The sequence below is a fragment of the Lissotriton helveticus genome, chromosome 7 (genome assembly GCF_964261635.1).
Source record: "Lissotriton helveticus chromosome 7, aLisHel1.1, whole genome shotgun sequence".
Lineage (NCBI taxonomy): Eukaryota > Metazoa > Chordata > Amphibia > Caudata > Salamandridae > Lissotriton > Lissotriton helveticus.
The window spans coordinates 1615213873-1615241513 of record NC_136068.1 but is presented as its reverse complement, the minus strand read 5'-3'; the positions used below and the strand labels follow the sequence as shown (position 1 = coordinate 1615241513).

The 27641-nt window shown below is 44.0% G+C and overlaps 1 protein-coding gene and 1 non-coding gene across 2 annotated transcripts in view; both read left to right on the top strand.

The window, feature by feature from the left end:
• PRR12 (proline rich 12) overlaps positions 1–27641 on the top strand; it is a 602934-nt gene that overhangs the window by 131266 nt on the left and 444027 nt on the right. The window contains exon 2 of the mRNA XM_078655282.1: positions 19415–19527. Coding sequence (XP_078511408.1) covers positions 19415–19527 — 113 coding nt within the window. The remainder of the gene's footprint in view (positions 1–19414; positions 19528–27641) is intronic.
• Positions 1774–1845, top strand: TRNAA-UGC (transfer RNA alanine (anticodon UGC)). The gene has a single exon. It is a non-coding gene; the product is annotated as a tRNA-Ala (tRNA).

The following is a 27641-nucleotide window of genomic DNA, read 5'->3' as shown; positions in this document are numbered from 1 at the left end:
AGTGTCGGAGCTCAGATTGGAGTTTGTGGATTTGGTGTGGGTCCGGATGCAGTCGAACTTGCAGGAATGGCATGTGAAGGGTCCATGGGTGTGTCCTGGGACGGCTTGGTAACAGTTTGGTGGGCGGCCGGGATTAAGGACTGAGAGGGTTGAGGCGTCGTATGTTAAGCGGGCGGAGTGGATTTTGCGGGGGCCAGGGGGTCTGGCGCTGGGCGCAGTCCAGGCGCGGACGGGCTTAGACGGGCTTACCTTTGGCGCGCCTTCGGCGCGCATGGGGCGCGTCCGCTGCGCGTGAACGCTGCGCGCAAATGCCTCTGTCATAAGAGGATGGTGGAGGGGGGCGGAGCGAGGGAGGAGCAGCTGGGAGGCGGGAGCGGGGTGGAGAGCCGGGCAGGGAGGCACAACAACAAACAACAAAATGGCAGCAAGCCAAAAGCCTAACAGGACGAGATTGGGGCAAAACTTAGGTAATGGCTATGGAATGGCCAGTGGTACCGGCAGAATCCGGTACAAATGAACAATCCAGCCAGAGGCAGCAAAGCACAACCGAATGTCTAAGAAAGCGCACCTCAGCCACACAGCGCTACGATATAAACGCTATCAGCGCTACAATACAAATGCAATTATCAATCAGGCACAATAATGAGCAGGCAGGAGCAATGCGAGCACAACCGAATGTCCAAGAAAGCGCACCTCAGCAACACAGCGCTACGATATAAACGCTATCAGCGCTACCATGTAAATGCAATTATCAATCAGGCACAATAATAAGCAGGAGCAATGCGAGCAATGCGGGTAATGTGATATGGCTTAAGTTGCAAAGAGCGGTCTGGGGGTATAGCGCTACGATACCAATCGGAGCCTGGAGCAGCGTGAGGAGCGACCGCTTCTGATGAGATCAGGACGGTCAAGTGGCTTTTAAAAGTACCACCAGAGGCTTTTGCTGGCCTCCAGCTTGCGTTCACGAGCTCGTGCTCAGCTACGTTCTGTGTTTTTAGGTCTCAGACATTTAGTAGCTGGCTTTTGAAAGTGCTGCCATAGGCCACCAGCGTGCGGTTACACACCCGTGCACGTGCTGCCATCTGTCTTTCCTCCGTCGTCACGGGTCATTAAAACGCGGTGCTCTCACTTTTGCTGCGGCGCTCTCACTTGCGCCGCTATGGGCGCTCGCACCACGTTTGAGGCCGGGCTTGTTGCACATGTTACAACAGTGATAGGCAGCTGGGGGCAGTCAGCTGCTTGTGAGATTTATTTATTTATTTATTTAAAAGATTTCTAAAGCGCGTAGTCACCCAGAGGGTATCCCAGCGCTGAACCTCTTACTCACAAAGGGGAGATATCCTTGTGATCCAGCACACCAGAAGTGTCAGGAGCTGCAGCAGTCGTTCTCACAGCAGCACCGCTGCTGGTGTGTCCTGAACATGCAGACCCGCCTCTTTGTGCTGCTGAAAGATCACACTGAGCCCTCCTCACTGTGGCTGGGTAAAGTGAAGTTTTCTTATCTGCCCAAAGCACTTAATAGCTTGCATTTATGGTATGTTCGTTGATAAAGGCATGCCCCCACCTCTGTTTCATCTGCGCATGCGCTTAAGTGGCAAAGGAGTCTTTGGAGGCGGCTCTGTCTGACAATGCATGCCTTTTGTGCAAATCAGACACTGTTGGTGAACAATAAGTCGTACATTTCAAATGTCATGTTAATTTCAATTAAGTCACCGCGACACCGCCCAGGAAATGCCATACTCGAAAACAAAAGTCAGCTGAATGAAACAGATAGGGGATGCAGCTCAGTGGTAGAGCGCATGCTTTGCATGTATGAGGACCCGGGTTCAATCCCCGGCATCTCCACTCTTTTTGTTTTGTATTTATTTTGTGTGTGTTGCGCTCTAAAATAATACCACATATACAATGTTTCCTTTCTCTGGATCTTACCGACTTTTTTTCAAAATAGAATCCCATGGCAATAACACAAATAAATATATTTATAGGTCTGTGAATAGCTCAGATCCTTGCAAAACTCTTCCATAAACAAGCAGACGCCCTGAGGGCAGGAGCAGAAACATACACATAAAATAGATTTTACTGAGAGCATCGTGAGACCTAAAACGCCATGCTATGGTCTGGATTCTATGCAGACTCCTATAGTCTTTCTCCAAGTTCTATCTTCCTAGGTATACTGGTATTACTGCTTTTCTTAAATCTGTATCAGTGAGGAAACTCATTGGGTACATTATCTCACTTCACTCTTTTCAGCCTCATGTCTTACCTTCGGTGAACTTTAAATTAATTGGAAATATTTTATTTCCAAACAAAGAATTACACATATATGACACATTCATGACAAGTGTATATAAAACAAGCATTGGCATAGCCAATATGTCTCGCATTTGGGACCTTATAAGTGTTTAGCCATGCAATAGGTGTTGTTGTTGCACCAAGGATATTGTGCTGGATAACTAAACAGTTATAAGGTCCCAAAGGCAAGACCTATTGGCTATGCCAATGCTTGTTATTGATGTAATCAGGCTCCTCTGCTCGCACTCCCCCCTCCCTTCTCTCCCTCCCTCTTCGTCCGTTTCATTTGTGTCTTCTATTGATGTGAATGCTCCTGCTTCCACCAGGCACACACACCATCAGTCGTCAGTGCACGCTTTTACAAGGCACACACACCACCAGCTGTCAGTGCACGCTTCCACCAGGCACACTTCCTCCAGGCACATACACCACCAGCTGTCAGTGCACGCTTTTCCACCAGGCAACCACACCACCCGCCGTCAGTGCACGCTTTCCCACCAGGCACACACACCACCAGCCGTCAGTGCACGCTTTTCCACCAGGCACACACACCACCAGCTGTCTGTGCACGCTTCCACCAGGCACACACACCACCAGCCGTCGGTGCACACTTTTCCACCAGGCACACACACCACCAGCTGTCTGTGCACGCTTCCACCAGGCACACACACCACCGGCCGTCCGTGCACGCTTCCACCAGGCACACACACCACCAGACATCGGTGCACGCTTTCACCAGGCACCCACTACCAGCCGTATGTGCACGCTTCCACCAGGCACACACACACCACCAGCCGTCTGTGCACGCTTCCACCAGGCACACACACCACCAGCCGTCTGTGCACGCTTCCACCAGGCACACACACCACCAGCCGTCCGTGCCCGCTTCCACCAGGCACACACACCACCAGACGTCGCTGCCCACTTCCACCAGGCATACATCACCAGACGTCGGTGCACGCTTTCACCAGGCACACACACCACCAGCTGTCAGTGCACGCTTCCACCAGGCACACACACCACCAGCCATCAGTGCACGCTTCCACCAGGCACACACACCACCAGCCGTCGGTCCACACTTCCACCAGGCGCACACACCACCAGTCGTCGGTGCACGCTTTTCCACCAGGCACACACACCACCAACTGTTGCATGGCTAAACACTTATAAGGTCCCAAATGCGAGGCCTTTTTGATATGCCAATGCTTGTTACACTTGTTAACATTGCCTAGGCATTGGTTGCACTTCATTAGAACCAGTTTAACACCTAAGTATAGCAGTAAGCAACATAAAGTTGACCTGTCAACCTTTGCAAAGGGCCTTCCACTGCGCTGCAACGTGTGCTGCTATGTTTTCAGTAACTTTTCAACTGTTTGAATTAGGAACAATTTTGTTAAAAAATCTACAGATTATATTTAAGAGGATAGATTATATAGCAAAAGTTCCAACTCTATTAAGTGTAATAAAATGTTTACGTTTTTACTACTATTATGATTCTAATGTAGTTTTCTGTAGAAAAAAAAGTTTAAGAAAATATTTTTTCTGTCATTATTTTTCAGTCTATTTGTGTGACTAGGAATAACTTTTCATTGCATTTATCCACTTTAGCGGACCTACATGGCACAGAGCATTTTGCAGGTGAATTGGTTTGAGTCCTTTTAAGAGACCTGTATTAAAGAGGGTTTGGAGGGATTGCTTCCCTGTTTGCTGACTCAGTTTCTGCTTTTCTTCTGCTGTTCTTACTGGCGTTCTCCTGAACTGGTGTTTATAGAGGAGACCGCATTAAAGTTGAATATTGGCATTGTAAAGCAGAAATGACGATTTCTCGGGTGTGAGTTTATTTGTGTGATGTAACTAAGATTCTGATGAAACCTATTTTTGGAGAGAAACAAATATCCACATGAACATCAAGTATCTTCCATCCTCACTTGAAATGCAAATTACATTTTAACTGATGTTGTTTAAACAGAAGGAAATGTAAGGTAAAAACAGTTTTTTTCAAAGGAACAATGGCATAGATGCATCAAGCTAAACACCGCTCGCAAAGGGGCAGATTCTTTAGATTTGCCCCTTTGCGACCGGGATTAAAAATCGCAATTAAAGGAATCGCAAAATTGCGAATACTTAAATTGCTATTGCATTTAAGGAATTTCAAATTGAGATTCCTTAAATGCAATGCATTAAAGTAAAAAAATTAGTGATTTTGCTAATAGGGGGAGCAAATTACCATGAAGTTAAACTTCATGGTAATTTAAACTTCATGGTAATTTGCAAAAACTTTGAAAAATGCACTAAAGTGCATTTTTCAAAGTTCCATTTTACACACAAACATGCCCTTAGGGCATGTGTGTGTGCAAGATGTACCCATATGCAGATTTCAGGGGTGCAAGAGGGTGTCCTTTTGACACCCTGGCACCCTTGAAATTGCAATCTCAATTTGCCATTCTCTAATTGAGAATCGCAAATGGAGATTGTCTTCCCATTCATTCCTATGGGCCTCTAGGCCCATAGGAATGAATGGGGAGGTATTCCTTAATTGCGACTCGCAATTTGCGACTCGCAATTAAGGAATTTTAAGAAATCGCTATTTTTTAAGCGAGTTCTTCATGCATAGCATTTTGCTATTCCTTATTAGCGAATCCTTATTTTTCGCTAATAAGGAATCGCAAAATGGATGCTTGATGAATCTATGGGTTAGATATTTAGTAAGGCTGAAAAACAACAATCTGTAGATACTGCTGCTTTGAATCTGGGAGACTCCTTAATAATATGTATCGTATTTATTTTGGAAGTGCCTCTGAAGGGCTCAATCGTTTGGTTGACAGTATTTCTGGTGGGATTTAATCTACCTTTTTCCTAGACCGTAAATACATAGATTATGAAACTTTTGGAATTAGCCTACGGAAGGTCATAAGGGGCAAAAGCTGAAATATTGAACATTTCCTAGGCTAGTTTACTGTCTCAGAGTTCATCATTAGAGAGTCAACAGTGGAATCTATATAGTTAGTAGTAAGTTGGTTGAGCCCATTAATATCTTTAGTTGTTTCTAATACGTTACAGCATAAAACTCACTTACCCAAGTTTTAAATAGTTACTTTTAGTGCTGGCTTTGCAGCACTAAATAATGAATTCCCTTATTGACCGAGAATTTTTTCCCAATTTTGTTGTCACAGATCTTGTGTGTTACATCGCAGACCCCCTGACTGGCTGAGAGAAATTCAATTTTTTTTTTGTGCCAGTTGTATTTTTTGAATTTTATTTATATTTAGAAATATATATATATATATATATATATATATATATATATATATATATATATATATATATATATATATATATATATATATATATATATATATATATATATATATATATATATATATATATATATATATATATATATATGTATATATATTTGAGGGGTAAAACGGGCACACCTCAATCCCAGTGCTGATGAGACAATACCGCAGAGAGATGGAAAATGCCCTAATTGGTCAGCGATACAATAACGCATTAGCAAAGCCATCTGTCCAAGCTTGTAAAGCATGGGAAATTTCAGGAGTCAGTAAGTTGTTCAGAGGATTAGCTGTGTCCATACTTGGTGTGTGAACAATCACTCTAAGTAAAGTTTTCAATCATGGCATTGTCGAGGAAACAGCCCAATACAATAAACTAGGCCTTTTTGTAAGTGCTCATTTCCAGTGGTTCAAAAATATACATGCATCAGGACTACTGACTTCTAAGGTGACCAGTTAAACGTATGACCAAGTCAGAGCAGTTTTCCATATCTTAGAGCACAGGGGCAACCTTGCAATTCCCACTAAGGCTATTGCCTTTTTGGTTTCAGCCCTTAAAGGCGTTAGACTAGGGAACAGTAAGACCGAAGAAGAATTGAGTTACATTTACTGTACTCAAAACAAAAAAGTGCTAAATGTCTAACCAGCAGTGGGTTACCTACTGATGATTTGGAGAATGGTTATCAAATAAACCTGCATTTTAGAGGCCATTGGGCCTGACTTGCTTTTTGAGTTTGGGCTAAAACACTACTGAAATACCTGCTGCGGTGAAAAAAAGCTAAGAAACAAACTACTTTCTGCACACTCTGCATGTATGTCCTAAAGAATATATGGAATGATCCTTTGTACTTTTGGAATGCTAAATAGTCTCTCTTGCTTGGCAATAAAAGCACTCCAGAGAAAGCAAAATTATGCACGTAGCTGCTATTAGAGTGTGGTGTGAGAAATGCTTTTGTTGGGGGAGACAGAGTCCATTCTATGTACATTTTAAACAATTGGTGATAGGTTTTGCCCAGCTGTGATATCGAGCCAGGCTTAAATATAATACAGGATTGAGTGAAATTAATTACAAATAGCTGAAAATGGGTAATCTTTGGCCATAGCCATTAACCCAAAATTAATTCCTTTAAACATTTTCTTATAGATCCCAACCTCACATAAAATAGTTTGGTCATGGCTATCCAACATAACTTTTTTTATTTTTATTTTATTTTATTGGCATTTCAACAACGTACAATGAAGGAGCTCAGTATTGGCACTAGTTATACAATACTACTGCGATAACTTTTTGTCATGGACACATTTTCCATAAATTATGGCGTTACCCCCACCTGAACAGCATTTTTGGCGCATATACAATACACTTCCCCATTCCAGTCTTCATCAACACTGCCCACAACCAGCCCGTGTACAGCAGCAAAAGACTCATTCCGAACTCAGTCAACCAGAGACTCTACATCAGTGTGTAGTGATGCGTCCTCTTGGGCACCCCCCATCTCCAAAACTAAGGGAGTCCTCCCTAGTTCACCATCATCTTGTACGGGCCTCCTCTCCAGGTACAGCGCCCAGTAGTTTATAGGTCGATTACGAGGTGGTAGCAGTTCACTATACTGCTCTGTTTGCGTACAGCAATATAACATGTCATGAGACCATCTAGCAAGCATCGGGGCCGGCCCTCGCATCCAGGTGAGTCAGACACAATGCTTGGCAACCAAAAAGGCCATATCTACAAGCCTCCGTCTTGCCGGCGCTATATCCTTAGAATACCCCAGCAAGGCCAACAATGGAGACGGGGTCAGTGACAGATCTGTGACTCTATTTACCTCGTCACACACCGCACGCCAGAAGTCTGCAACCCTCGGGCCCAGCCAGGCAAGATGCAAAAAGTCGGCAGACTGTGCCCTACACCTCTCACAACCGGAGCTCTCTCGTAATCCATAGCGGAACAGGCGCTCCGGGGTGTAATATACCCTATTAAGGAATTTAAAGTGCAGCAGACGATGGCGGCCGTTAAGGGATACTTTCTTTTTTTTTTTTTTTAATCTTTTTATTATTATAGCACAAGAGGAGAAATATACATATCGGGTGTCATAAACGAATACAACACAGCTGTGGACGGGCAAGTGAAGTGAAGAAATACCGTACAGTCAGAATCAGCAAAGAAATCAATAAGGTGATGCCAGGCAGGCGTAACTACGTTCATGGAGTCCAAGATGCCCGTCTGGCGATCTCTAGGTTGGGACAGCAGCGCCGGCAACGGAGTCGGGGCAGCCACTATTGCTTCAATCCGCAGGTGCGGCGCGTTGGTCGGGCCGTGCATCCAGCCATACGCATGCTGCCCTAATCAGCACGATAATATAGCTCAAGGTCCGGAGCATGTAGTCCGCCCTTTTTATAGGGGCGGATGAGTATGTCCCATGCTACCCGGGGCTGCTTTCCAGCCCACGTCAGGCGGAGCACCAGAGCGTGCAACTGTCGAAAGAATGCTCCCGATAAAACCATAGGGATATTACTGAAAAGGAATAAAAAGCGGGGGAGGACTCATTTTCAGTAACGATATGCGGCCCATCAAGGACAAGGGGAGCCCTATCCATTTAGTCACGTCATTCTCCAGCTTAGAAATCGCTACCCCGTAATTCTCCCTGAGGACCACTTCCGAGTCCGTATGCAGCTGGATACCCAGGTAGCGGACTGAGTCGGTAGTCCACTGAATAGGGTAGTTTGAATTTACTCTCCTGGTGGCAGGAGTAAGCGGGAACATTAAGGTCTTGCCCCAATTCACATGTATCCCCGAAAGCGAACTGAACAGTACAACCTCTCAACACCATCGAGAGGTTGTCCTCCGGTTGCCGCACTTAGAGCAAGGTGTCATCCGCGTACATGGACACTATCAACTTGTATATTGGGAAACGGATACCTGGATGACTGTGGTATTCTCGCAGAGCGCAGGCTAAAGGTGACTATCCAACATAACTTATTAATGTGTAACACTTATATAAAATATTGTGTGCATGCAAAAACATTGTAGAAGTGCTTGAGAGCTCTCCCTCTAAGACACACTGACGGAAAGAAGTGTTTTTCCTTATGTCACAATGAACAGTATCAATGTGAAACACTGCAGGCGAGCCAAGCAAGTCAAGTGCGATTGGAGTAAGGGCATCTTGAAAAAAAAATACCAAATACTGCCCCTGCTCCAGGGGAATAATTTGTGGTACTCCTAGAACAAGAAGAACGTATTTCTTATTTTCAGCACAGTAAATCGAGTGTGTGAAACTAAATCTATTTTAAGAGATGTATTCAGAATGCCCAGAGGGCTTTGGGTAAGCACAGATGATACATAATTGCATAATGCATTTATTTTCAAATATTTATATATTTAAGGTTTTAAGCATTGCAGTCATGTTCTGTTATCCCGCTTAAAAGCACATTTTCCATAGTACATTGGCAAAACTCTGCTGGTTTTCCAAGTCTTATGTGGGGAAGTTTCAATCCACAGTACTAAACCTTCTCATTTATCCCTTGCACCTTCCTGGGCAGGTATACATTTAAAGTTCTTTCACAGGATCTAGGAATCCTTGGCTATGTTAAAAATAATGCAATATATCCAAACTTCACAGATAAAGGGTGCACCTATCACATGGTAAGAAGTTCCTTTCACAATCAAAACAAAGGAGACTAGTATCAAATAGGAACAGCAGTAAGGAGATTTGTAATGGCAATACTGCGGTCATCAAGAATTAAACGTTAAGGAGGAGCAGAAAGTAAAGGACTCTCGCCTCGCTCACCGATTACAAAAGGTATTAGCACCCAGCCTTTCCATTCTGAGAAATGGATGGCGTGACCGTGATGCAGAGCTTGTGCCTGGTCACGTGCACAAGCGAGCATTTTTTAGGAGTGTGCTATTCTGCCTCCCAAAGCTGTCTGACCCTACTTTTCTCATGAGGTACTGAAGGGGTGTGGAGATGCAGAATATGAAGCGCAGAAAGAAACTCACCTGTGCTGTAACGGCCACTGTACTACGGTGTTGTGAGGAGTGCCCCTAGCATTTGCCCTCCTTCTCTGTACTCTTGAAAACTTCACCTGAATTAAGTCTTCTCTGCCTTCTCTACTGGGCTAGTTATGTGTCCGCACTCCTACAGGTGTTTTAGTGGGTCAGTCTAGTGTATGCCTGGGCTGAGGTCAAAAGAATGACGCCATCTTTGAATACTGCTGGCCTTGCCACCCTTGATGGAAACCAATTCTTAGTTCAAGAATAACCCTTGGCTTCCATGGTGCCAGCATGAGCAGTCTCCCAAAAGAAGGACCAAGGGCACGTCCGTCCACTCAATCCATTCAAACTACTGCAGAGATTTCATACCTGTGTGACATTAGGGAGAACCTTCTCACTTTTTATTTCTTTGTTTTCGCTTCTTCTAAAGATTCAGTGTTAACTGTGCTGGTGTTTTTGGATAACGTGTATAATCATGAGTGCACTATCCGAGAGGAAGCAACCAAAGTCATGGATTCCAAAATGGTCTAGAGTTGGAATCAAAAGCATAAGACCAAAGGGGTCAAACTTCAAAGCACTGTTATGTTTTTTTTGTGTAGCACTTCATACTGCATTGTTGCTGTTTCTTAGCTATTTTTCTGCCGATTGTTCCCTTCTCCACTTTTCAACAGAGAAAGTCGACTATGAAAGTATCACTGGAAAGAAACTAATGCCGAATATCATCATTGTAGATAAGGAAACCGCTAGACCCAGAGATCTTCTGATGTAAGCCTGAAGTACAAGTGGCCTTCAGCTAAAATAACTATTCTGTCAAGGAAAGGGTAGCAAAGTCCCCAAACTGTGTTCCAGCAGTTATGGTAAAGACAAAATCAGTTGGATGCAGGCTGCGGAAGTTGTTAGAGTGACATAAAAGAAGCTTGTACAGGTGAATGACGCTGTGGGCTTGTTTATCGAGCTTGTGAATTCTATTACTCGTGAGTCTAAACACAAAAGGAAAGAAAGATATGTTCCCATTGTACTAAGTGAGTGTATGTTTACTTTGGAAGTTTGCAAAGCACTGGATTAATCAAAGCTTGAGAAAGGAGAAAACAAATAGTGCGGTTCTTAGCGTTCACTTGGATGTGATGAGTGCCCTATATCCTATTACAGGCCAAGGGGGCATGCTTCACTAAAACGATTTTCTGAATCACAAGCTTTCCTGAATTGGAGGTTGTTAGCTTCTGCTCTGAAGTGAGGGATCCGGGTGTTACCTAAGGACTGTCCACCATGTTTCTATGGATTGAAGGGGCGTTGAGAGAAAATGATGCTATTTTGGAGGTTCCTAATGGGATGTAGAGTTGAGGATTTAGTGGCAGGTGTTCATTCCAGTAATACCAAGCACCTTGAATTGGTCCCCAACTCTAGTGGGAGCCAGTGGAGTTCTTTCAGTGCCTGTTAGACTTGGTCACGCCTCTTCAGGTTCAGGTACACTGTAGTGGCTTGATTTTGAAGTCTTTGTAGCCTGTCCAGAAGAGTTTTTGGAAGGCATATATACGCTACACTGAAGTATGGCTCAAGACAAGGCATCTTGCCGGGCAACTGAGGAGAGGTGTGCATGGAAGGAAGCTTGTTCTGGAGCTCAGAGAGGTGTAATGAGATCACCCTTAAGGAGGTGTTGATTTTAGGAGCAAATCCAATTTGAGAAGTGCGAGAATTCTGAGAGGCATTGGGGGCAGTTCTGAGACTGGGGAGTGGGGCAAAAAACAGAGAAGAGGCATTGTCTGGTGCCCTTAGAATTAGGATTTCAGTTTTTCATCTGTTAAAACGAAGGGGCCCGTTCATTGTTGGGTGCGGTGTAAGTGGTTTCGAATGAGGATTCCATTACCTAATCCAATCCATACTATCACGGGCCACAGGCGCTTTGCTTTATCAACCAAGTCTTTTCTTTGTACAAGTGCTGGGTCCTCACCAGAATCCGAATCTGATGCGGCCTTCTTCTTCTGAAGCCACAACAGTAGCCGAGCCTCTCTGTCCCTCAGAGTTTTAGCAGAAAAGGTTCTACAATATTTACAATCCTTAGCCGCATGCTTTGGATGTAGACAGTATAAGCAGTCCTTGTGAGGATCTTCAGAGAAAAGCCTGGCCTTTCCACAGGATCTGCAAGGCCTGAAAAGCCTCTTTTTAGAGCTTTCAGCCATCACAAAAGTAATAGGTACCCACAATACCTTAATCCAGAAGGTTAAACAGTTGAAAAACCAAAGGTCAATAGTTCACACTGGAACAGTAAACTGAGCAGAGCTCAGGGAGACTCCTTTCTCACACGAAGGCGGTTGGAAATCTGAGGCAGGAAGCTTCTGCTGGGGAGTGTGAGGGCAGGGCAGCAATGCTGATTGGCTGACTTTTGGACCAAACAAGGATGAGGTCTGGCTACCAAATATTACAGTCCCTATGGGCTTTTCTATGCAGTTTTTTCTTCTCTATGATACTGCTATGGTCATTCTGTTACCGTGAGACTCCCACCATGACGACGGGGAAGATACAAGCATGTGAATCTATGAAAGATGTAATACTGGAGAATAGTAAACTAGAGCCCAGCCCCTCCCCGCCCTCCTGGGGCGCTTTCCCGCCAGGGAGGAGTACTGGCAAAATCAAAATGATAAAAAGGGTGAGGAAGTAAAACCTAAAACCATTAAAATACCCAGTGGGTAGCCTGACCACAAGATGGCTCCCAAAGGTGACTGGAGCCAGGCAACTACAGCTCAAAGATGCACTGCAAGGAAATAAAAAAGATTGTCAATGCCTCAGCATATGGCAGATAGCAAAGTATCCGTTGGCATCCTTAGACGAGGAATGCTCCACTCGGGAGCTTAGACCACTCTGGTGACTGAGACTCTTTCTTAACAATTATTTTTGTTTATTTTAAAAACTATTAACTTTAGTATGTAAAGACATTAAAGTAAATCGATTTGAAAATATTATCACCTTACACACACTCTTATATATATTCTTCTGCTTATTGTTATGTAACTCCTTTGTAACCAGCTTCTCATGGTTCTTGCATAGATTTGAATATCTATGTTGTCCGAAAGGTCAAGGTCATTTCCTTTGAACTCTTGGATATTCGTCTGGGTGGAAGCCTCTTGACTTCTCTTAAGAGAACCAGGTTCCCGTTTTGAAGTTCTGTTAGCTAAGGAAAAATAAGAATGATACCTTTCTATTAACTGCGGTTTATCATAACTTGAGAAGTGAAAATTTGATTAAATATTATAAACAGCTAGGCTTTGTATGTCGCGGGTGAGATGCATTAAAGAAATAGAAAGGAGAGGGTGAAAGGAATTGAAGCTCAGAAGATGGATGAGAAGATTTATAAAGAATAAAGGAAGATCAGTCGCTGGCAACAGAGTTGCTGAAGGAGCATTTGATTCAAGACCTAACATACATGGTCACTCAGCTCCATTAGTAGTAGCCCATTACGTTCAGACATTTGTCTGTGTTTGAGATGGGTGCTGAGATATCACAGTGGTTTTATTTGCTACATTGGGCATCCAATTTATTCCATAAAGTGTTGCCATTTATGTGATTGTGTTTATTTACGTTTGACAGGAAGTCACCGCAGGCCCTTGCATGTGTCAACCATGCCAACTGCAACTGAATAACAGTTTATTGTTTTTCCAGCAATACACAACTTTTCTTGATTGGAATTGATGAACATTTATAATATAATCCAAAAATGTTATGCCTTACTTTTTCATAAGTAGTGATGCCCTGCTAGAACCCACCCTACTCCATAGCATGTCCATTGAAGTTTGGTGTTTATTTTGGTTTTAAGGATCCGACTGACTTCAGAGTCCACAGCACATCTAAGCGCCACACATGCACATTGCTGTCCATTCTTTTCTTTCGAAGCCTTCAGATGTGGATCTGGAGATCCACTCCTTTTCTTCATTCTGAAGAGATTTTTCTCTCAAATCTACTAATGTGCAAGGGAACATGGACCTTTTCAGGCATATGCCAGAGGCTTGATTTTTTTTGGCAGAGCCATTGCTCCGCTACCTGCACAGCAGGCTTCCCAGCTCTTTTGAGGTCAGACCATGGGCCCAACAGACAGCTCCCAGGCCATCAGTGCAGCTCCCATCTCAATCCCTTGCCTCTTTGGCAACTACATCAAAACCTCTTCAGTATTTAGTGGCACACAGCCACTGTGTAGGAAGCAGTATGCGCCACTTCCTTCAGGGATTGCAGAGCATCACATTCGACAAATGGGTTCTTCAAATCATTCACCCTGCCATTCTGTTTGAGTTGCTATACCTTCCACTTATATCCTAGCAGCTTTTAGAGGATCACCTGCCTGTTTTGCATCAGGGAGTGAAGACTCTTGTGGTCAAAGGACCTATAAAGACTGTATTGGCCTTAGAAGTATGGTCTGACTGTTACTTCTGCTACTTCTTGTGCCGAAGAATGATGGAGGCCTTTGTCCTATTTTAAAGCTTCGTCTTCTTGCTAAAGGATAAATTCAAGATTCTCGTGTTAACCCAGGTTCTATCTGCCCTGGATCCAGAAGTCTAAATGGTGGCGCTGAACTTGCAGAATGCCTATTTACATATCCTTGTCTTGTAGGCCCTTAGATTCCTTAGATGCTACCTGTGGTTCAAGGTGGGCCACAAGCATTTTCAGTTTGCTCTGTTCCCTTTTGGCCTTCCTATGGCCTTTCAGGCGTTAACAAAAGTGATAGCAGTGGTCACAATCCATCTTCATTGGTCGGGAGTACCACTGTTGCCCTACCTCGATGAGTGGCTGTTAAAGGAATGTTTGCCACAGTCAGTCATGGACCACCTCCAGACGATGATGAACCTCCTTGCATCGCTGGGGTTCACAATCAATCTGTCGAAGTCACACCTGAATTCTTCGCACAGCCTTTCTTTTATGGGAGCCACCTTGGATTACAGTGCCCTTCCTGCTGGATCAACGAGGCCAGGGCATTTGGCCTATGATCCTGACGTTTCAGCCTCGTCCTGGTTCTCAGTGAGAATGGCTTTGAGTCTTCTTGGTGTACTGGCCCCCTGCATTCTGCTCATCGACTATGCCACATGGAACATGCAAGCTCTGCAGTGGGATCTGAAGTCTCAGTGGGCCCTTCACCAGGGGAACCAGCCAGATTCCATGCAGGTTTTGGGGAGACTGTAAAAGATCTGGAGTGGTGGCTTCTCAACCACAATTGTACTCACGGCAGACCCCTCTCCCTACCTTACCCAAAGCTCATGGTGATGACAGACTAGTCGCTGCTGGACTAGGGAGGTCGTCTGAGAGAGGTGGAGATCAGAGGACTCTGGTATCCGGCAGAGACCTTCCTCCACACCAAGCTGCTGGAGACTGCCTGTCAACCATCAAAAAAGGCTGGTTCAGTTTCTCACAGAAAACGTCACTGCAATGTTGCACTGCAACAAGCAAGGCTGGGTGATTTCCAGCATCCTAAGCCAGCAGGCTCCACCCCTCTGGGACTGGCAGGGCATTTTCCTTATTGTGCACCACCTGGTGGGATTTTTGAATGCCAGGCCAGGCGAACTCAGCCAGCAATGCCTTGTGGATCACGAATGGCACCGGCACACGGTGTTCCCAGGCAAAGGGGAGAAACCTGGTTCGATCTCTTCACCACTGGAGTTCCCAATACATTTCTCTCTCACCGAAAATCATTCTGGAAGGAGTGGAACCCACAACTGTAGGATACCTTTCTGCCACTCCTGCCCCGTGTTCTATAGAAGGTCAGCAACAACCAGTTCCATGTCATCTTAGTTGCTCTGAATTGGGCCAGGATGGTACTCGCAACCTTTAGCTTGGGCATCTCTTCTCTGATCAGACTGCTGCTTAGGGAAGATCTTCTTTTGCAGCAGCAGAGCAGTGTCTTGCACCCGGATCTATGCAAAGTGCTCAATGGAGATCGAGCAGCAGCAGTTGACCTCCTTTAATCTTCTTTTTGCAGTTGTTGATGTGATATTTGAAGCCAGGCACCCTTCCACAAAATTTGTGTACACTGGGATAAGCTGGTGCATCGGTGCAGAACAGATGGACCCGTTACAGACTAACCTTTCAGATGTCTTGTTCATTTCATATTTGGCCCAGAAGGGCATCGCAGTCCTTGCAGCCTTTTTACGCTTATAAAAGTCCTGTTGTGGTGAAATTTCTGAAGGGTTTGCAATAGATGTTTCCACTGAAAACCCTTTATGATTTCACAATGGCACATTCCACATTTCTCCATCTTCCCTAACGTGTACCCTTTATGAGCCCATACACCGTTGCCATTACTCTTTCTGATCTGGCAAACTTTCTTTATGGTACCAGTACATAAACCCGTCACGTGAGTGAGATTCAGGCCCTCTTAGTCCAGTCACTCTATACCACCTTGTTTTCCGGCCAACCTAGGGTTGACAACTCGAGCTGCGTTCCTGCCAAAGACAGTGCCACCTTCTCATGTTGGACAAGATATCACATTCCTGACATTCTCTGCTCTGTCTCATCCCTCAAAAAAGGAAGCAAGACTGCATCTTTTGGACCCCTAGAGAGAGTGTTGAGCTTTTACTTCAACCGTACCGAGGACCACCGGTTGGACGATCAGCTCTATGTGAGGTTCTCTGGAGCGAAGAAAGGCAAGGAAGTGCTGAAGTGGACTATATTATAATAGATCATCTTCTGTATTAGGATCTGCTATGCACTGGCTAAGAAGCAAACTCAAGAGTGTCTGATGACTCACTCCACCAGTGCCAAGGCTGCTGCTTCTGCATTGGCACGTGGACTGCCTGTCCTGGACATCTGCCAGGCTATGTGGGCATCAGTGCACACGTTCACAGCATACTACCTCCTTGGTAGTCCGTCCTGTGGGATCATTTCCCGTTCCGCCCTGTAGGACTTTTTGATCTGTACCATTCCGCAGGTACTGCTTTGGTATCTATTCATAATGTGACAAATACAGTTAGAAATATCCATTAGAAGAACAAGTTGTTTACTTTCGGTAATGTTCTAACTGTATATTCCTCACTGTTCTCCGACCTCACCATTCTGTGAAATGATCTCCTGCAGTCCTCTGTCGTGCTCCACGTCTGAGAGCACGGACAAGCGTGTGAAGAAAAAAACTGATGCCAGAATTTGAGGATTCTGCAGTTAGAGCATAATGAAAGGTAAGTAACTTGTTCTTCAAAGCCAGTAGTACCTTTTCTTTGCAGCTATAGGAATCACACTTTCCAGTAATGTGCATTAAAATTACAAATGTTTTATATACCTGTTCAGTGTATAATTATTTTAATATTATTTGCAATGGTTTTATTTTTATTTTAAATGTTCATTGCAAGCACTTGGCAGCAATGTTAAGGCAATTTTGTGTCATATGCTTTAAAAAAAACTAACTATTGTACCAGCTTGCCATGGCCAGACCTATTGGCCTCTGCTTCTTTCTGGTTGTTGGAAATGCAGTTGATGTTGACTACAATGTCCAGTGTTTTGTTTGAGAATTTTAGTTTTGAAATTGGAAGCCTTAATCTTCAACAATTGGGAAAAGTCAGAACGTGGTAATACAAATATTGACTTTTTTTTATTAAAGAGTAAGCAATATGTTCTTGCATTTGGTCTTTAACCTGTTTGATAATGATGGTGCTCCATTCTGTCCAGTGCACTACTTAGCCTTCTAGTTAATCTATCTTTTTGTTCCATATTGGTATGTGAGTAGTGTGGTGTCGCTTTAACTAAGGTTTACACTCTAATGTCCTACATATCCACTTTCGTTGATGATTTTGAATTAAGAATTGTTTTACTGATGTGCCTGCTATTAGTAGAAAGACTTAGGTATTTCAGCCCATTCCTTATTGAATACCATATTTTGGGTGTCCCTTTAATCTTGACCAGGATCAGCCATGTTATGTATTTTGTCCTTAAAGATTCAAGTTGGTTTAAAGTGATACTATAACTTAAATAGAAGGGATGAGAGGATTACTGGTCCATCCCACGTCCTTCCTCTTTCAATGAAAAATAAATGTGTTTGCAGTCCTGAAAGCAAGAAAGAAATCCACCTATCAAAAAACATTATTTGACATAAAAGTGTATGTCAATATTGTCCGACCCAATATTACTGCAAAGTAGATTGACCAGTAGATTGCCCAAAACCCGTAGCCCCCTCCAACAAGAGCAAATTCTTTATTTTCAGGGACCCTTTGATAAGATTAAAACATTTTGGATCTGATGGGAATAAATGTTCCCAAATATCTGGAGAATAGTTCAACCTGTTTCTTGCCTTGTGTAGTCACCTACATGATCAGTGACAATACATCAGGATCACGCATGTTTACAAAATCTACTTGAGGGGATGTCTTAGTATATATGAAAAGCCCACTCCTACTGACCCAATCCAGGTACAACAATCCACATTATAAAACACCCCTTAAGTGTCACCTACATTTAGGAAACCAGTATTTGTGCCACATATGACCCGAATCCTCAAAGGAATCAAGCCTATTAACTCATTGAGTTTAGAACATTAAAGCCAGTTATTTGTGTCCCTCCACATCATAGCCTCATCTGCCCATCAACCATGGTTTCTGATAGGAGTGGTCTTTTCATGCATACTGACTAAAACAACTGCTCTTACAGATCAAGCAAGCACTTGTTGTCCTGAAGAATTGCCATTGATCCTGTAGGGGACTACACAAGGCAATAAACATGTTGACCTATTCTCCTGATGTTTAGGAATATGAATTCACTTCAGCGCCCAAATATTTTTAATGTTTATGAAGGCTCCATGCAAATGACGAATTTGCACCCTGGAGGCTTTACTTAATTTGAATCTCTTTATTTTTCCCTAATCTCCTGGACAATCTACTTTGCGGTAATATTGGTTTGCACAGATCCGGCTTAGTGGCTATATGGAAAAAGAACACTGTCAAAGAGCCCTTTGCCAGCCCGACAAGGAACACAGACCGATGATGAAGCATGCCACTGTTCGGTGGATGAAGATTTGTGCTCCGCAACTGAATTGCTTCTGATGACCTTATTAACGTATACAATTCTCTCAAAAAACCTTTTCAGTATAAAGTGACAGGCAGCACCCCAATACCCCCGGAAATTATGCAATTTGTTGCACTCCTGTCGTTAGCTGGTTGAGATACATTCTAAATTTACCTCCTAATTGTTCCTAATGCATAATCAACAATGTTGTTTGCTTATGATGTTTTTTTGACTGTTTTATATATTTGCATCTATTATATTGGTGGCTTGGCTTTACTTTAAACGTCCATGTGGGCTGAAATTAAATTGTATTAAAAACTGTTAAATGCTCATTAATGATTGTTGTAACCAATAAAAATGTATGCCTGCTAATGTAGAATCTCTGGGAAATCACGGAGTGGGTTTTTGTCTTTTATGCAAAAGTTATCCATCTACCTTGCAAATTCAGTTAACGTTTGTTACAGTAGTATTTTGCAGCTCTGTAATTAAGTGGTAGGACGATTTAATTAAATAAACTAATTATAATACGAAATGCACTTTTCTTTCCCCATAACATTTAATCTCTTTTAACAAAGTTTGACAAAACAGTCAGTCACTCAAACCTAATTAGTAGCTGGTTTGAGCAGATCTGTTCGTAGCCCCTAATGTTTATAGGCCATCACAACATGTGCTATTGTAGAGGTTGAGATGTGGCATTACCTACATGCCAGATTGCTCCACACAGGAAGTAAAGAGGGAGATGACGTGGTATTAATATTTTGTCTTAAAAATCCATTATTTGTGATTGCTCTAGACAATAATCTTATTGTTCGACAAAACATGTAGGTACATGCTTGAAATAATTAACTTGGTATGCTTTTTGTTCTCTCAACAGTTTGGTCTATGGAGGGTCCAGAAGTTCTCACCCCGAAACAGATATTTTGCACAGACAGGCGTATGGTACCCCCCACCCTTTGCAGGGCTATGCAACCAACCACCACCCCGCAGGTAAACCACGTAGATCACCTTTCTTACTACACATTTCCCCTAATGTTTTCAGTGACTTCTCATGTATAGTGCCCTATGGCTGTTAGTTGGAATGATGTCCGTTCTGCCCGTCTCTCTACCTCCTTCCTGCACTGCCTGATTTCCTTTTGTACTTTATTTTTTTAGTGCTCTTATTTTACTCCAACTCTTTCTCCACGTCTTTTTTTTTTAAAGTACCACCTCATCGTTTTCTAACTCACCGGCTCCGTTTCTTTCTCTCCATTATGCGATCCTTACTCAACCATTCGTTGATCCTAGAACTGTTCTTCTCATCTGGTAGTTATATTTTCATACCGGGGTTTTGTACAGCAGTTCAGTACGTAGCCATGGCCTTGGCAAGATTAGAAAAAGGAAGAAATGAAGGCTTTGCCAGCCACCATAATTAGAATTTCGTAAATATTGAAATGGCTCGTTAGGGAAGGAAGATTATGGATAATGGAACATAAGAGAAGCATTTTAGTTCGAGAATGTGTAGGAGTTACAGTGGTATTGCGTTATGAGAGCTGTAGATTGAAGCTCTAACTCCCTGTTTTTTTTAAAAGAGAAATAATATTATACCTAAATAAATTTATAGAGCGCTGCTAATACCTATTCATTAGTCCTGGCGCTTTAATAAGCAAAACTTCATTCTTCACATCAAGGGAACTGAGGTGTGTACAGTCATGTTTTAAGGGACAGTCTGAATGTGAACAAATAGTGAGGGAGGGCAAAGAAAGTGTAAGAGTGATGCATAAATAGTCTGTCACCCCAGAAAAAGCTCAGTCCCCTCCTCATTTGTGTAGGATCTTCGAGACAACTACTAGGTTTGCATCAGCAGACCGCACGGAGCCTCTAGGTATGTATCGCACAAACTTCTGCTGTAGATACTGTGGAATTATCCTTTTTGAAAGAGGCAACCAATGCAGTGTGTAGGGGCTCCGATGCAGAGGAGTGACTTGGACAATGTAATACCAATCTAAATAAATAAATAATAAATACCAGTATTTGTAAAGCGCACAGCTACCTCCGAAGTGGTGTCCCGGCACTGGGGGCCCTTGGGAAGATTAGGCAAGCTATTGCCCTGAGTCACATGGTGCTGGGCTAACCTGCCGCCGGCACCGGGGATCGAACCGTAAACCCCGTAGTCCGGAATCAGGCACCCTGGCCGCTGTGCCACACCTCCGACAGCAGCAGTTTGAATTCTATAATGCTGCTTCAAAATATAATCTGGAGAACCTAAAAAATAGTGTGTTAGAATAGTCTAGCTTATTTAAGATGGTCAACTGTACTACCAGAGGTCGCGTCTGAGCCGAAAGAAGTGGTAGATTTTTTGGTATCTCTCAGTATGGAAAAGCAAGTGGATGGCGATTTATTTTCTTGACTTATTAGTGGCAGATCTTCATCCACCTGAAAGCCAAAGTTCCCAATATTGGCCAAACACTAGAAGGAAGAACTCTTAAGAATTGCACAAAATGTTGGTTTTATCACCATTGAATTGCTGAGTATTCATGGATTACTAAGCTGAACTATCCCTCATACAACTATGAAAAAGGAGTCCAGCCTATAAGGCATAGCACGATCTATAGAAATGATCAGTTGCATTTCTTCTGCATAATCCCACATTTTACACTATGAGGTCTAATCAGATGTGCCAGGGACATAGATGGAGATTAAATGGAGTCAGGCTCAGGACAGACCATAGAGGGGCAGGTTGTCCCAAAGCTTTATATTTAAACTGGAAAAAAGAGAGCTGTATTACCTGACAACAGTTGTTCATTTAAGATTCACAGCAGTTTAGAGCATCCCTTTGATACCCGCCTTGCCCAACCTGGAAATCAAAGTAGCATGGAACAGTATTGAATGCTGCAGACAGGTGGAGTAATATCAGGGCTACAAAATGGTCCTCTATCTGCTAATAATTTCAGTTATTCATTATCAAGACAAGCGTTGTTTCAATACCATGTGCAGGACAAAAGACAGATTAGGCAATGTCTAGCAGATGGTGGTGTTCTAAAAAGCCTGAAATCTGCCTATTCACATTTTACTTCAGAATCTTTGCTGGGAATGGCAGTAAAAAAGGGGGTGACGATGGATGGAGCATCTGAACCAATCAAACACTCACACCAAGGGACTCACGTCTGAGCATACCCTGCCACACTTAGGGCGAACAAAGCGATACAAAAGGGGATGATGGACGGAGCGTTTGAGCAAATCAAACACTCACCCCCAGTCAACTGATCTGGGTTTAATCCATCACCATTCTTTAGCCCACTTAGCCACCCCATTTCAGACATGGCTATATGCAAATCAGTCTGAAGGCATGGCTTGGCAGTTCGGACTGGATTGTTCCCATGAGGCACAGGGTCAGACTGATTTGCATATAGCCATGTCTGAACTGGGGTGGCAGAGTGGGCTAAAGAACGGTGATGGATTCAACCCAGATCTTTTGAATGGGGGTGAGTGTTTGATTTGCTCAAACGCTCCGTCCATCATCCCCTTTTGTATCGGGAATGGCAGTAAAGACACCAACAGAAATAACTTGGCTCTCGCAGCTCCTCATTCAGCTTTTTTAGCACAGGAGTTACCAGAGTTACCAGAGCCTTTTTTATTCTGCAGGCTCTGTAGCTTCCGACAAGGATTTGTTACAAATGGCCAAAAAAAGATTTGGCCGAAGAAGATGGACATAGCCTTCTAAATCATTGGATGAATACGATCCAGTGGTGAGGCTGAGGAAATGGAATAGGCGTTTTCTAGGAAAGATTCGAAATTCATCTTATCAAAACTGACAAAAGCGGTATATCATTTGAGTATACCACAGCATCATTACACTCCATCTGATTTTAACCTATTGCAAGGCACATTGTACCTGGAGTATTTGCTTGCTCACATCTGTCACATATTATGACAATTTTTTCCTCAAAAAAATTCAGTCCGCTGATCTAGACTATCTTGAGAGTGTTCACATTTTTGTGACAAACATGAGGGACTAACTGTAGAGCGTACAGTGGAAAATATATTTTTTGCATATTCGGGGCACCTATTTCTTTGAAACAATATACATCATACACATAGGATTAGATTCTTGTCAACATTTTAAAGATGCCCACATGGAACATGGGTAGCCCATAAAATTCAAACTGTTATACAGTTTACATACTCGTTTTTAGGTCTCGGCTAGAAGCGAGCGAAGCTCGCTCTCGCCAGAGACCTTATTGTTAACGGCTCAGCTTCCCAGGAGGACAGCACTGGCCGCGCGTGCCGATTTGTTAAGGCCACGCGCACGAGAACGCGCTCGCGGCCAGGTGCTGTCCTCCTCGAAAGCTGCCTCCCTTCCCCGTGCAGGGCGGGCCGCCGCGCTGCCTGCGGCGACCCGGAAGCATTGCCGGCCAAACCGGAAGTAGGTGCTGTCCTGCACGGGTCCTCCGCCTCCTTACATTTGAAGGGCGACTTTGGGTGAGGGGGACCGCGGAGGATTTCGAAGCGGCTAGCGGCTGCCTCCTGAGACCACCGCCGGCCATACCCCAGGTACGGTGCGCGTCGCTGTCCTTCTGTCCGGCTCCCCTCTCCCCAAAAGTCCTGTAGCAGTTGATAGGGGTGGGGGTTCTTTTTCCGGGTACAGTGCCCCCGCCTGCCCAGTGCCCCAGGCACAGGTGCGTAGGCAGTGTGCTGAGTATATTAGTGGCTAATGGACCATTCAAGCGCAATAGCCTGGGCCGGCAAGTAGCCGCGGTTAACAATGCATAGATGTTAAAGACAATTTATGGAGGTGGTTTGGGGTTTATTCTCCCAGAGAGAGGATGTTTACGAAAGGTGCTGGCATTTCATATCACTTTGAACCAGTGCAACTGTGTAAAACTAGGCTTTGCATTGCATTTGTTCGTGGTTGGTGGTGAAATATTTATTAGGTAAGGTCTCTCAAGTTTTTTTTCCTGACACATAGTTGCGAACTGGGGTTTTACGGTGCATTGCCAGCAACAGGATTCTCAAATAATTTTATCTGCAGCTCCGTGAGTCTCCAAAGAGGAACTTATCATTTTCTTTAAATACACTATTTGAAGGTCGCCAAATGCTTTAGAATGTGCAGAAGCGCTGTGTGTGGTGGTTGTACTTGTTGCTGCTGACAGGAGGTGGCTGACTGATTTTAGAATTATGTAAATTGGACATCTGAGATGTAACAGAGAACCTGCTCATTTACAGAACAATGCTCATCGCCTGGACTGGAGGATGAATAACGTCATTAAGTAAGGATTTAGTGCAGTGAGATCGGTAAAGTTATGGACCAGGCTCCTGACATATGAGGGGCTAGCGGAGTCAGTCAGTGTATTGAATATCAAAGTACACTGCTCGGACGGCCCGGGACCAGGGTTCGATTCCCGGCGCGGCAGGTTTCTGGACCAGGGTCAGCGGACTCGATAATTCTCTCGCCTCGGTGCCCACTCTGATCAGCGATCACACTCGGCAACTCTGGGCATTAGCTTGCCTCATCTTCACTAACGGCCCCACCAGACCGCCGGGGATGCCTGGTCTCACCCTGGAGATACCCAATAAGGGACCATCTCTCAGGGAAGCCAGGAAGGGTTTCGCAACGGTCGAAGCGCCTTGGGACCCTACGGGTAAGTAGTGCGCTATATAAATGCCTATACATACATTTACATCTGGTTCTACCCTAGGTACAGTCCTATGTGGGAGAGATTGGTTGAGGTGCATGAGTTTCGAAATCATGCTCCAAATAGGGTTCGGCTTATCTCATGGCGCATACATGTGGAAGGTTGCGGTGTGTGTGAGAGGAGATGCAGCCATGCATTTACGCTTGCCGTTTGTTTGAGTATCGGGTCAGTAGCTTGTGTTATCAGAGGTGGGGAGAAGCAAGTCCGAAGTGCTTTTCGAAATTGGGGGTGGTTGTCAATCTTCTTATTCGAGCAGTGAATTGAATTCCACACTTTAGCTTCTTAGACAGAAAGGAGTTCCCCCGAGTTGGAGCCTTACTGAGTGGAGGTACCATCAATAATGGGTTAAGCCTGGAGTGCAGGGATCTTGTTAAGCAATATGTGTGGAGTTTTTAGGTCTCGGCTAGATGCAGAGTAGTGCGTGCAGAGTAGTGCGTGCAGAGTAGTGCGTGCAGAGTAGTGCGTGCAGAGTAGTGAGTAGTGAGTGCAGAGTAGTGAGTGCAGAGTAGTGAGTAGTGAGTGCAGAGTAGTGAGTGCAGAGTAGTGAGTGCAGAGTAGTGAGTGCAGAGTAGTGAGTGCAGAGTAGTGAGTGCAGAGTGAGTGTGCAGAATGCAGAGTAGTGAGTAGTGAGTGCAGAGTAGTGAGTAGTGAGTGCAGAGTAGTGAGTAGTGAGTGCAGAGTAGTGAGTAGTGAGTGCAGAGTAGTGAGTGCAGAGTAGTGAGTGCAGAGTGCAGAGTAGTGAGTGCAGAGTGCAGAGTAGTGAGTGCAGAGTAGTGAGTGCAGAGTAGTGAGTGCAGAGTAGTGAGTGCAGAGTAGTGAGTGCAGAGTAGTGAGTGCAGAGTAGTGAGTGCAGAGTAGTGAGTGCAGAGTAGTGAGTGCAGAGTAGTGAGTGCAGAGTAGTGAGTGCAGAGTGAGTGTGCAGAATGCAGAGTAGTGAGTGCAGAGTAGTGAGTAGTGAGTGCAGAGTAGTGAGTAGTAAGTGCAGAGTAGTGAGTAGTGAGTGCAGAGTAGTGAGTAGTGAGTGCAGAGTAGTGAGTGCAGAGTAGTGAGTGCAGAGTAGTGAGTGCAGAGTGGTGAGTGCAGAGTGGTGAGTGCAGAGTGGTGAGTGCAGAGTGGTGAGAGGGCAGAGTGGTGAGAGGGCAGAGTGGTGAGAGGGCAGAGTGGTGAGAGGGCAGAGTGGTGAGAGGGCAGAGTGGTGAGAGGGCAGAGTGGTGAGAGGGCAGAGTGGTGAGAGTGCAGAGTAGTGAGTGCAGAGTAGTGAGTGCAGAGTAGTGAGTGCAGAGTAGTGAGTGCAGAGTAGTGAGTGCAGAGTAGTGAGTGCAGAGTAGTGAGTGCAGAGTAGTGAGTGCAGAGTAGTGAGTGCAGAGTAGTGAGTGCAGAGTAGTGAGTGCAGAGTAGTGAGTGCAGAATGCAGAGTAGTGCGTGCAGAATGCAGAGTAGTGCGTGCAGAATGCAGAGTAGTGCGTGCAGAATGCAGAGTAGTGCGTGCAGAATGCAGAGTAGTGCGTGCAGAATGCAGAGTAGTGCGTGCAGAATGCAGAGTAGTGCGTGCAGAATGCAGAGTAGTGCGTGCAGAATGCAGAGTAGTGCGTGCAGAATGCAGAGTAGTGCGTGCAGAGTGAGTGTGCAGAATGCAGAGTAGTGCGTGCAGAGTGAGTGTGCAGAATGCAGAGTAGTGCGTGCAGAGTGAGTGTGCAGAATGCAGAGTAGTGCGTGCAGAGTAGTGCGTGCAGAGTAGTGAGTGCAGAGTAGTGAGTGCAGGTGCAGAGTGGTGTGTGCTGTTGAGTGCAGAGTGCTGTGTATTGGCAATGTAAATGACAATGCCATTTATTTATGATTTAAAGAAAAAAAAAGAAATGTCATGAGCAATGCCAATAGCTCTACCTTTAATGATGCCGAGACCATTGCATTGCAAATGCTTGTTTCCTTATACATTGAATCCAAATACTACACATCATATGTTAAAGTCTTTTTAAAACAATGGGTGTAAAAGTATTATTGGTTTGTTCGTTCTCATGAAGTAATGTAAAGAATTCCGCTCCGCCTCAGACAGACAACATCACTCCCCAACTTCACAAGGGACCTAAAAACGTGGCTCTTCGATAGAACTCCTCCTTGATGGACTGGACCCTGCGAACTAATCCTTTTATTAACTCAGAAAAAAAACGCCCTGGCCACTTTATACCGGATCGCTAAGCACACCAAATTCTTCCCTCAGAGATGTTACTAGGGCTGCTAAAAAAACCTCCGTGTTGGTATCAGCTTTTGTGCCAGACTATTTAAGGGTTAAGATTAGGGCTATGCTTTTGAGGTGGGGCAGTGTTAAGGGTAGGAATACGTGTAACGTAGGTTGGATGTAAATGTATGAACATCTTAAAATAATTTACTGTGGCAGTTTTGTATGGGTTCTGATAATTAAATATAGTTTGAGATTTTCTCTGTAGTCGTTTTCATCAAAAGGTATTCATATTTAGAGGTGTTCTTTGTAACGACAGTGGTTCGTCATTTTTAAGCCCCACCCTCCTGTAAGATACCAAATTACTGTCCCACCTTTAAGCAGTGAATAGATTTAACTCTGGCCATCAGGATCAATAGGAGATGTAGGGGGAGACCCGATGTACCTGCTGTCTTAAATCGTACACACCTTGGCCTTATGCAAGTTGCAAACTCAATATGTCCTTATTTTCACATACTGCAGTCCTGCTGTAGAGAGAGCCTTTACACTTTACAGTATGTTGATCTCGATCTCTCCAACCACCTCTTGCGAATCCTCAACAAGGACTGGAGCACGGCCCACAAATAAGTGCAATCAAATTTCTTTATTTCTCCATTAGCAGTTGTCAGCCAATACGCTTTTTAGCCCAGGAGGGCCTTGAATGACGCGCTCCACAGCTTCACTTTGCTTTTTCAAACAATTTTTTTAAAGTGACGTGCAATCCTTTAACATACATAGCCAATATACTCGCTAGTTTTACATGAATCGTACTGTGATTGTTGCTGATTTTGAGACCTTCTCATTTTCATCAAAGCATTCAAATCATGGTATGAATACCTGAATTTTCATGATTAAATAATTGTATAATACAATAATTAATCGTCTAATATGATAACGCTTGGTAGAACACATCAGCTGGGTTTTCTTATTGACATTTGATTGCTCAATGCCATGAATATGGTTTAAAATTCATATTCATTGTTTTAGTACATAAATAGCTAAAAACTCTTAATTCAATATTCATGTATAATACATTTCATACACAAGACCGGTTGGTCCTAATGCCTGTAAACAGCTTGACTGTTTAAAGTACTATTGCTGACAGTGTAAAAGTGCCTGTGCATGTAACACCCTAGTGAAAAAAATAAAATTGAATAAAAAAAACTGTAGAACCGAGCGGGAGGGCGGCTAAATTTGTCAATTTGATTCATTAT